The sequence below is a fragment of the Patiria miniata genome, unplaced genomic scaffold (genome assembly GCF_015706575.1).
Source record: "Patiria miniata isolate m_02_andy unplaced genomic scaffold, ASM1570657v1 HiC_scaffold_3, whole genome shotgun sequence".
Lineage (NCBI taxonomy): Eukaryota > Metazoa > Echinodermata > Asteroidea > Valvatida > Asterinidae > Patiria > Patiria miniata.
The window spans coordinates 8067193-8077423 of record NW_024037069.1 but is presented as its reverse complement, the minus strand read 5'-3'; the positions used below and the strand labels follow the sequence as shown (position 1 = coordinate 8077423).

The following is a 10231-nucleotide window of genomic DNA, read 5'->3' as shown; positions in this document are numbered from 1 at the left end:
ATGAAAATGCAGCCCTAACGTAAATCAGCCGTCGTCTGGCGCCAAAAAGCACGCGCGCCATGGCGCCAGATGATAAGTTTATATTGCTTGAACGTGAATAATTGAATAAGTTGATTAGTTCCACGAGATTGTAAAGGCCCTCACGGCTTCGCCGCTCGTGCTAGTCTTTTTTACGTGCCATCAACCGGGGTGCGTTTTATACGTTTCCGGATGGTCTGGGTAAAGACGCGAGGGACTTGACTGAAGGCTAGGATCTTGGTGGTCCGGGCGTGGTAGTGTTGTCAGGTGTTCGGTCGCCTCCTCGCTGGTTTACTTGAGGTGGGGTTTAAAAGTGATGCCGGAAGTACGATTGATACCGGATGCTGTGACCTTGGAAACCGGTCACGACACGTCGGTCTGGGAGGACTTGTCCAGGGTTTACTTTTGCGAAGGCTAGATCCGGGTAACTTCCGGTATTCCAGCGTCCTGATGTACAGCTGTCAGGGTTCTTTGGGTTGTACAGGAGTGACAGGTTTTTCGCTGAAACCCAGTCGGCAAGAGTCTCTCCGTACCGGTTGCTGGAGTGGTACCCCCAGTCTGTGTGCCTTCAGTTGAAATCGCCTACATACGGGCAAGGGGCAGGGAAAGTGGTCAATGATGTCATCTTGAGTCCCACAGGTGGAGGTTTGTAGACATTGACATACGTAGTATTCAGCACCTCTACAGAATGCCATTCGATATCGCTTCCCGGTAAGCATCTCGCCGTGACGGTCCAAGTGATACCTTGATCCTTGACAAATGTAGCGACCCTGTTCTTGCGGCAGGTGGTATGGGCCACGAGCTGATATTGTATTTTTCATTGCATTGTATTTTTCATTGCATTGTATTTTTCATTGCATTGTATTTTTTAATGTATTTTGTGTGTGTGTTTTCAGTAGAATAGCCCCCTGAATAAATCAAGCCTTTTTAGTTAATATACTTCCCTTCCCTAGTAGTGTGTACCCCTGATTAACTTTTTTTTATAATTTCTTTCCAGCGGTGATGCTTTTCAACATGCTAGTCCAGGCACACAAAGCAGACCTGTGGATAGTTCTAGGTAAATGGCATTCATTGCGCACTGCAGTCAGGAACGAATGTGAACATGCGCCAATTTCGTTTTGTACTCAAACTTTGAGCTTTTGTCAATTTTCGAAAAGAATTAGGTAATTTTTATTTCGAATGGAGGCGCAGAAAGAGATTATTGCGACTTATAAGAGGTCTATCAAATTGGGGGCTTTTGGGGTGAAATTACATTGCCAAAAATGCCTTACGAGTTGTACTGGAAATGACAACAACCATAATAAAGTGTAATATGCAACAATTACTCTTTTGCTTTATACATTTGTTCCGTTAATTGTCCACCAACGTGATCCTCTAGATCTTGATAATGTACAGCTTCTAATAAGATGCATTGGTACGTCATCCCAATTACAGTTGTTTCTGTGGTGGCTACTGGCATCCACGCAAGTAAGAACGAGGATGGAGCCATCTTCCTGGATCGAGGTAACCCTGGCATCCTGTCCTGTCCTCTCGTCGCATCCGGACAAATCCCGCTGGATCAGATCGAAGTCATGTACTGGTTCTTCCCCCTAGTACGAGATGAAAACATCTTGATCTCCTACTTCCTAGGGAACATCGCTCCACAAAACGGCATCCCGGAGGGCGTGTATGACATTAACGACAATTTCTCTCTGGTTATTGAGAACGTCACCGACTCAGACGAAGGGACCTACTACTGTAGGATCAAACCGAAGTTAAGACCGCTGTTTGATGGGCAGGTGACTAAGCGTGTCAAAGGTGAGTGGGTTAGCGATTAGTAAATATATGTGGCAAAAAAGGGGTACAGGTATATATAGACTTGTGTAGGAGTCTAAGACAGAAATTGTTTATGCGCGTGATGATCTTGGGCATTTGGTGCCTGTTACTAATGCTGAAGTGCGCATGGACCAATTAGAAATGAATTGTGCTGCGTGATCAGGACAATAATAATTCATGGCATGCATTTGATCAATCAGCATCGCGTATTGGGAAGGCTGTGCGCAAATTAGCATGTTATAGCGTGGGGTCTTGAGATCATCTAGCGGAGTTCGCAAGATGGCGTCAATGCAGTAGGAACTAGTTCTGGTGCTGATGCCAAGTTGCAAGAAGCCAAGCTTTGGGGGTAGGGACGAGTCAAATCGCTGTGCCGTTGCTAGGGTCTTCCATTGCTGTTGCGAATCCCCCGGTCGGGAGTATACGGTGACGCTCTGGTGCGGCCGGGTTCGGGAGTTGTAGCTCGGGGTTAGTTTTAAGTGCGTGTTATGAAGGGACCTACTACTGTAGGGTCAAACCGAGGTTAAGAGTGTTAGTTGATGGACACGTGACTATGCGTGTCAAAGGTGAGTAAGGTGATGAGTAAATTACATTATTCATGAGCTGGACAAAACGATGTTGCAGTTTGTAAGACTTGGTAATAGGTCGGGCGGAAACATGTATGGAAATGATCAGTTTGTTTTGTTAAGCCTACAGCCCAGTTGGAGTTTAGAAGTCCAAAGTTTGAGACATTCTCTGAAAAAGGCTGAAAAATTACGACACCCAAAAGCTGTGCCTGTGCTTGGCTCGGGATTTCCCTTTTAATAGAGGTTTTCCCAGCTATTTAAAAACATTTAGCATTCGAATTCACCGTTTTTAATATTCTATTCGTCCGTCAACATCGATTTAGTGCACTTCCAATGTTTAATTTCGTCTTTGCTCATACTATTTCAATTGTTGTTTAATCTAATTCAATCCATTCACACCCATTTTCGTCAAGGAATATTCGATTTCGTCTCATCTATACGCTGAACAGTCTTATTCAGAAATCAAATTCGTCTTTTGCCACAGAATTTAATGATATATTTGTGCAATTTCGTAACAGTTCACTATGACGTCCTCTGTAGAAGACATAAGGTCGCAGATGAGGACATTTTCCCCGCTGTTTTTTTGCTGTTATTTCCCTGTTATTATATAAGCGTATTGCTTGTTTCTTTCCAATCGATTTTCTTTAAAAAATGTTATAGACTCATTATAGGTACAATGTAACAAAGGAAAATAAGGATCATCGACTTTATTTTACAAACATGGTCGTCTATATTTTTTTACTCGTTTATTGCCCAAATTTACAGCCACTTGGATGTAGTCCATGGCATAATGTTTAAAGGATTCGATAATTTGTATCTTGTCCTGGTTTATGCCCTCGGACACAAGGAACATGGTAAATAACACACACCATACTAATTTACTTACAATAACAGTTTTAAATTGATGGGCATAAGACGAATTTAATCTCTGAATGCTGGCATTCGGCAACAGCAGTTTGATCTGTAATGACAAATATTCTTGACACTGTGTTCAAATGTGGTGACCGAACTTTGAAATTGAATGATAAATGACTAGGACTTATTGTCAAGGACTTAGCAACTTTCTGTCAGTGAAAATTGTTGAACATTTTTTACGGCACAACAATGTATACATAATTTTTGGTTAATAACAGTTTAATATTATATCTCAGTGGTGGTTGATGGATCTATGTTGGTATATGAAGGAAGGTCACCATGTTGTGAAAGATTATGATGACATGATGACACTTTGAAGACTCGTATCCTAATTTTGTTGAAAATGTTATTTGTTTTGTAGTATCCCCCAATGATCCGTTTCCCGACGTAACTCAATGCACTGAACGTATCTATGAGACTATGTGCGAGGCAGAGTTACCGAACGACATCAAGAAACCGAGGTTGGCTTGCATCGTACGGGATGCCAAGCCTGCCGTGGCTCTCCGATGGCTGCTGGAGTATAGTGATGGCGACACACAACTCATCAGCGACAGGTTCACCGTACATCCGAGTACGTATAGAGTTACTCAATCTCAGGGTGCCCCAACCTCGTCCCCAGTGCTTACTTTATTTCCAACCTTGTTTCCAAAAGTAAACCCTGGATAAGAAATTTTCTTCCTGTATCCTCTATACCGCAATTCGCTGATAATAGATTTATTATTGGTGCATTACGTGTTTTCACGATCATTGTTATTTTAACGTCAACGACTTCTCAAAAATACTCCTCTCCTTTCAAGTTTGCTCATTAATAGTATGAAATGTGATACTGCATGTTGGCGTGCCAGATTGTTACATTAATTTTTACTTGAAACAAAATCGTGTTTTCATAACACACGGCGCGACGAATTGATGCTGTTCAGACTAATATTCCTCATTTGCAAAAGTGTTCAAAAATCTTGCACATGCAAATTATCCAATACCAGGGTGAGAGAGCAGGTAGTGGTGGGCGCGTTCTGCTCGACACCCTGGGGACGAGGTTGAGGCTGCCCCAGCCCCCCGTAATATTGGAAAGTAACATTTGTTTGAATTGAATCATTATGTAGGCCTACGAGGTGAATTTTAATTAGGTCACAGGCTTAAAGATGTCTTTTCATTTGTCTACATGGAAGCATGATTTCAAGATTAGGGTCCTACTTCACGGAGTTGCTTTTAAGGGAATGATTCTCATTAACTGATTTCCAAAGATAAATCAAGCCCAGACGAACATAATATGTCATCATGCTGGTAAGCTCGTGCAATTGGCTTTGACTTCAGCAAGCAAAATAATAACAGATCTGCTTTTTTGGTGTGTGTTAATTGTAGGTGAGTATTCTGTGAACACCTTCACCACTTTAGCATCAATCCCAGTTACGAGTGATGTGGACATGAAGTACAGATGTCTAGCATACGGGGAGGGTCTGGGCGCCAGGAATGGTAGCCACGTGACGGTGACTGTCACCACAGCTCATCGTACCTCTCATAAACCACGTGAGCATGGATATTTATTGTTCTCGTCTAATTCTTCAAATTTGTTTGGCAGAATTTCTGCTGTCCCTGCTTTGCACGCCTCTCCTCCAACATTATCTGCCAAAAAATTACTGCTGCAAATGACATAATTTGTTTTCCTTAAAACAAATTAATACATTTTCCCTTATATTTTCCTTCCTGAATTACCCCTTTTATTCTCCCTGACAAGTACAATCAATCCGTTCAAAATTTTCTTCCACTTTTAACTTTTGTTTTGTAATCTATTACATACAGTATATGTATAGTGCTTATAATGCACGATGCGATTTGAAATAATATTCATGGAAATACATGTAGCATTGTAGCTGTTGCCTTTGTTTGAGATTTCGATTCATTGTTCTGTTTATCAATATTTTTGGTTAAAACGCTTTTGTGTGCGATGGCTTTTCTGAAGCAAATCCCATTGAAATGAATGGTATGCACTGTGAATGCTTTGTAAATAAAAAAAACCCCAGTATTTTGTTACCCTCGCAAATACTGCATAATTGATGCCATGCTGAATTAATAAGTTTCTTGAACTTCAAGAGCAATGAGCAAGCAAGTATCGTTCGCCTTGCTTTAATTAAAATACATGTCTTCATAAAAACTATCAAAATACCCTTTAGAGCAAGACATTTTTTTTACCACAGAGCATCAAACACAAAGTAAGTCATTAAAATTAATGAATATATTTGCCATGGTGTTTTTTTATGAATTTCAAGTAATATTTGCAGATGTGACATCAGTTCAACCTCCCACAGCTGCAACATTGATACCTAAATTGGGCATTAAATCTGATGTTAAGGACGCTCCAGATAGCTTTCAAAATGCCGCGATTGGGCTTGCAGTTGCCTTTTGCCTGTCATTGGCTGTCATCGTTGGTTTGGTTATTGCTGTGTGCAAGGTAAATTGGGGCAGGCGCCTGATCACACCAAATAGTGTTCTTTCAAATCCATGAACGCTCTCAATTAATCAATAATAAAGTAAATATTGTGTAGCCAATACGCACAAATGGTGTTTAAACATGCACATGAGCCTGATATGTGCACTAAACGTTGGTCGATTGTCTGAGTGCTTTAAGTACAACTTAGGTTTAACCTTGAATCACAAAAGTTGGTAATGACGTCATATTTTGAGTTTAAACAAGGCATTTATGATACAGGAATGATGTTCCAGATCTTCTGTCTCTATCTTGTTGATGATGGCTGCCAATTACATGTGTAAAGAAAAAGCTAAAATAACATGAAAAAAAAGGCAGGCTAAGGAACTCAAAATCATTAAAGGAGCTAAGTTGTTTTGTATGGTATATTGTTTATGCACTAACATGTAGTTTTGTCGTATATATTTTCATTGTCATTTCAGAGGATGCCTGAACAAAAGAATGACATCGAGGTACGAAAATATTTCCTAGTATTTGTTAGAATCTCTAGACAGTCTTATATCCCAGCACACTTACGTGGTAACAATTTTGTTTTGTTGTAAAGTCAGTGATGGTGTTATACACGTCAAAAAATCATTCTGTATGAGATATTTGCGGTTTAGTTACAATATTATTGGTTGTTTTTTACCATTAATCCTTTTGAATCAATTTGTTTGATGGTTTTTATTCCTCCTCCATTGCTTTATTCGTGTGTTATCGTTGTATTAATTGGCAGACTGAACCTTCTAGTATAGGAAAATTATTGTCCTTCTCAGTATTGCCTTCTCCACATTTCACATCACCTCCTGTTTTAACGGTTTTTATACATGTTATATTTTTAAATCATTTTATTGTGGAGAGAAATAAAATAATGATAACAATTGATTACGAATCATTTAACCATCACCCTTTTTTCAGAAACGAAGAATCTGCAATATTTTACAGTGGTTTTGTCGGAACTAGCATGATAAAAAAGGTCCACACACCAAAATGAGGCCTGTAAACAAATGTGTTTAAGAATACGGCAGTAGCTGTGGTGCAGGACTACGTTAACAGTTTTGTTTGAGATACATGACATATTATTCTTTCTTTCAAAGTTAGCATTGTAACCTTGATGGGAATAACATTATATTGACTGTACTGAAGGAGCTTGGACGGATTGAATGACTTTGGCAATTCTCTCTCCCTTTGCAGGAGAACAATAACCAGAAGAGTTACCGAGAAAATAAAGGTATTAAAACATGCTAAAATACCTCTAGAAAACTATCACTTTTTTTAAGAACGATTCAAGTTATACACACATATGGTAAAAGAGGATGTGGATCCCCCTGAGACCATCTTAGCCCCTCTGAAACACAGATTTAATTTCAACTAACATTGCGCACTGGCTGGAATGGACTTTTTTTCCAACTGTCAGAAATTTCAGAGCTTTGAAAACATTGAAGTTAATGACACAATACAAAACGGTTTAAAATAAAGTGAACCTTTATATTGCAGGATCTCAGGGCAAAACCCAGGAGACGTATTTGGATTGCGAAGTCGTCATCCCACTTAACGGAGTCAACGGACAGTGTGTAGCTTGAATTACTGCATAATTAACAAGCCAATTGTACGTATGAAAATTTCAGTCTTAAAAACGGATTTAGGGAAATCCCTCTGTGTGAAAAATACTGATTTTCCTCGTTAGTTTCTCATTGTTTTCAAAACATGTGAAATATGGGTTTCCCGAGCTATTTTTTTTTCAGCCAAACTCCCTTTAACGAAACTTTAATTTCGTACCCGAACATCGTTGAGCTCAGTTCTCAATTTCAATTTCAAAAAGCCACCGAGAGGAAGGTTTAATTTAGCTTTAGGTTTAAACCATAACAAAAATCTGGTTCGAAAACTCGGTGTATTTATTGAGGCATATACAAAAGAATTACTTAAAATCCAAACAGGGTTTTCCCAGTTACTTAAACACTTATAACTTTCAAAAGCCACCAATGGAAGGTGCACGTATAATTCAAGTTTATAGCACTGTAATTCTTAAATCTCATGGTCTTGGCGGGTCTTGGTATTTGGTCTAGGATGTGTGATTGACGTCTAACGGAGTTGACGGACAGTGCTGTGTAGCTTGTTTGACTTCATAATTAACAAGCCAACTGTACGTATGACAATTCAGTCTAAGTAACGGAATTACGGAAATCCCTCTTTGTGGGACATATACTGATTGTCCTCGTCAGTTCTCAATTGTTCTAAAAATCATGTGAGATAAAGGTTTCCGCAGCTATTTTATCACCCAAACTCCCTATAATGACACTTCCACTTTGTCCCCAAACGTCATCGAGCTCAGTTCTCAATTTCAATTTCAAAAAGCCACCAAGGACGGAAGGATTAATTTAGCTGTAGGTTTAAACCGTAACAGAAATTTGGTTCGAAAATGCAGTACATTGATTGATACAAAAGAATTACTTAGAATCCATAATGCTTTCATGTGTGCGTTTATCTGGCACTTTGGTTTTCATCTCGAGCGGGGGACATTTAGAACCACCATAGGGGCACTTTTGTTGGTCTGGGAAAATGGGGGGGGGGGGGAAATAGTGAACTCCCCCCCCCCCCCCGCCCTGAAGACATGTGCTGAGATATATCTGCATGCACGCTACCGTTTGACTTTTCAAGCTTCCAAGGGGTTCCCAAAATGCCTTTATTACTTTGGACCTAGAGCCGGGGGGGGGGGATGTTTCCTAAAACATTCCAGGGAGAATAGCATCTAATTCTTTTACTATTAACTTTTATACCTGTTTACCCGGTAACATTTATACCTCGTAACTTTTGTACCATACCTTTTGCACCTTTTTTACCTCGTAACTTTTGTACCACGTAATTTTCATAATGTTTTGTATCCAGTAACCTTTTTTATCTCAAAACCTTTGTACCACGCAACTTTTAAACATTTTGTTCCCAGTTACTATTTTTACTTCGTAACTTTTGTATCACACAACTTTTATACCTTTTGTACCTAGTAGCTTTTTTTACCTCGTAGCTTTTGTACCATGCAACTTTTATACCTTTTGTACCCAGTTATTATTTTTACTTCGTAACTTTTGGATCACACAACTTTTATACCTTTTGTACCAAGTAACTTTTTTTTTACCTCGTAGTAACTTTTGTACCACGTAACTTTTTACGTGCAGTGGGCGCTCTACAACGATGCAACCTTTGCTATCGATCACTGACATCTTGGGCCAAGGCTATAAGACACCAGGCTCTAGATTCGTTTTTTTCCGGATTACTGAGTTCAATAAATAGTAAGTTCACTGATTTTTTGTGCGTTTCATTGTTTTCCCGACCGCCTCCTTTTTAAAAAAAAATCAATCTTTTGCAATATATTTAATTTGTATGCCCTTCCAGCAAAGTTATAGCTATGTCTACGTGTTTAGATTCTGTTTTAAGGCGTTACACAAAAATAGCTACAAAAAGAGTTACAAAAAAGACTGGAAAAATCGCCATCTTGAAAAAGAAAGGGCCTCCTCCTCCTTTGTTTAAAAAAATCGGGACAAGAATATTTTTTTTACTGGGCCTTGTTAAACCGTGAATCCCAAAACACGCTACATTGTCGGCAGCGGTGTGTCCACGATGCACTGCCAGATTAAGAACATGCCAGATATACCAACCCGGTGCACTTACTCCCTATCTCGTTCCTCGACCGTGAATAAAATATTTTCTCATGCACCTACCTACTGTAGAATTACGAAAGCCCTTTAGCGCCACTGCAAGTATATGTTAGTAATTCGTTATTACGGATTATTAATTCGTTATTACGGATTATTACGGATTACTGATTCGTTATCACAGATTGCCAGTTTAATTCGTTGTTTTACGAATTATTAAATTCGTTATTAAGGATTATTGATTCGTTATTACGGAATATTTAATTCGTAATTACGGATGATTAATTCGTTAGAACGGATTAATAACTCGTTATTACGAACTATTTATTCGTTATTACAAATTAAATCTGAAACTCACATGCGGAGAGCACGTGATCAGAATGCACTGAGAGCTGGATGGGCCTTCTTCACGAGTTGGCCATTTCTGTCGAGTTCCCTGAATGTATTTTATTAATTGTTAACTGTTGAATGGGATGGCGCCAGACTATTTATGCAGGCACAATGTGGCCGTATTTTACTGCCATTTTTTGTTTAATTGGCTTTAACATTAGGGAATGTTTAATTACAAATTTTAAATTATTCATTGAAGCAGATCGGAATTTATTATAAATGAACTTGCTTTCATGTCTCTCCGATAGTTCCAAAAAATTAAGATTTTACCTCACTTTTAATTAAATATGGCCGACTCGTGAATAAGGCCCATAGGGTTTAATCAAATCCTCAGATTGTCTTAAAGCATAGTTTCATCGACCCTGATCTGATCACAGAATGGCAAGTCTTAAGTTTCGGTTGATCAGACCGAGGCT

The 10231-nt window shown here is 39.2% G+C and overlaps 1 protein-coding gene across 1 annotated transcript; it reads left to right on the top strand.

Annotated features, from left to right (window-relative positions):
* The first annotated feature begins 491 nt into the window (after window positions 1–491).
* LOC119736905 lies at window positions 492–8325 on the top strand. The gene is made up of 9 exons (XM_038210929.1): window positions 492–729; window positions 1016–1075; window positions 1453–1815; window positions 3673–3882; window positions 4674–4838; window positions 5591–5760; window positions 6219–6248; window positions 6970–7006; window positions 7273–8325. The coding sequence occupies exons 2-9, from the start codon at window positions 1021–1023 to the stop codon at window positions 7356–7358; spliced, it is 1116 nt and encodes a 371-aa protein (XP_038066857.1). The 5' UTR covers window positions 492–729; window positions 1016–1020; the 3' UTR covers window positions 7359–8325.
* Window positions 8326–10231: the final 1906 nt, after the last annotated feature.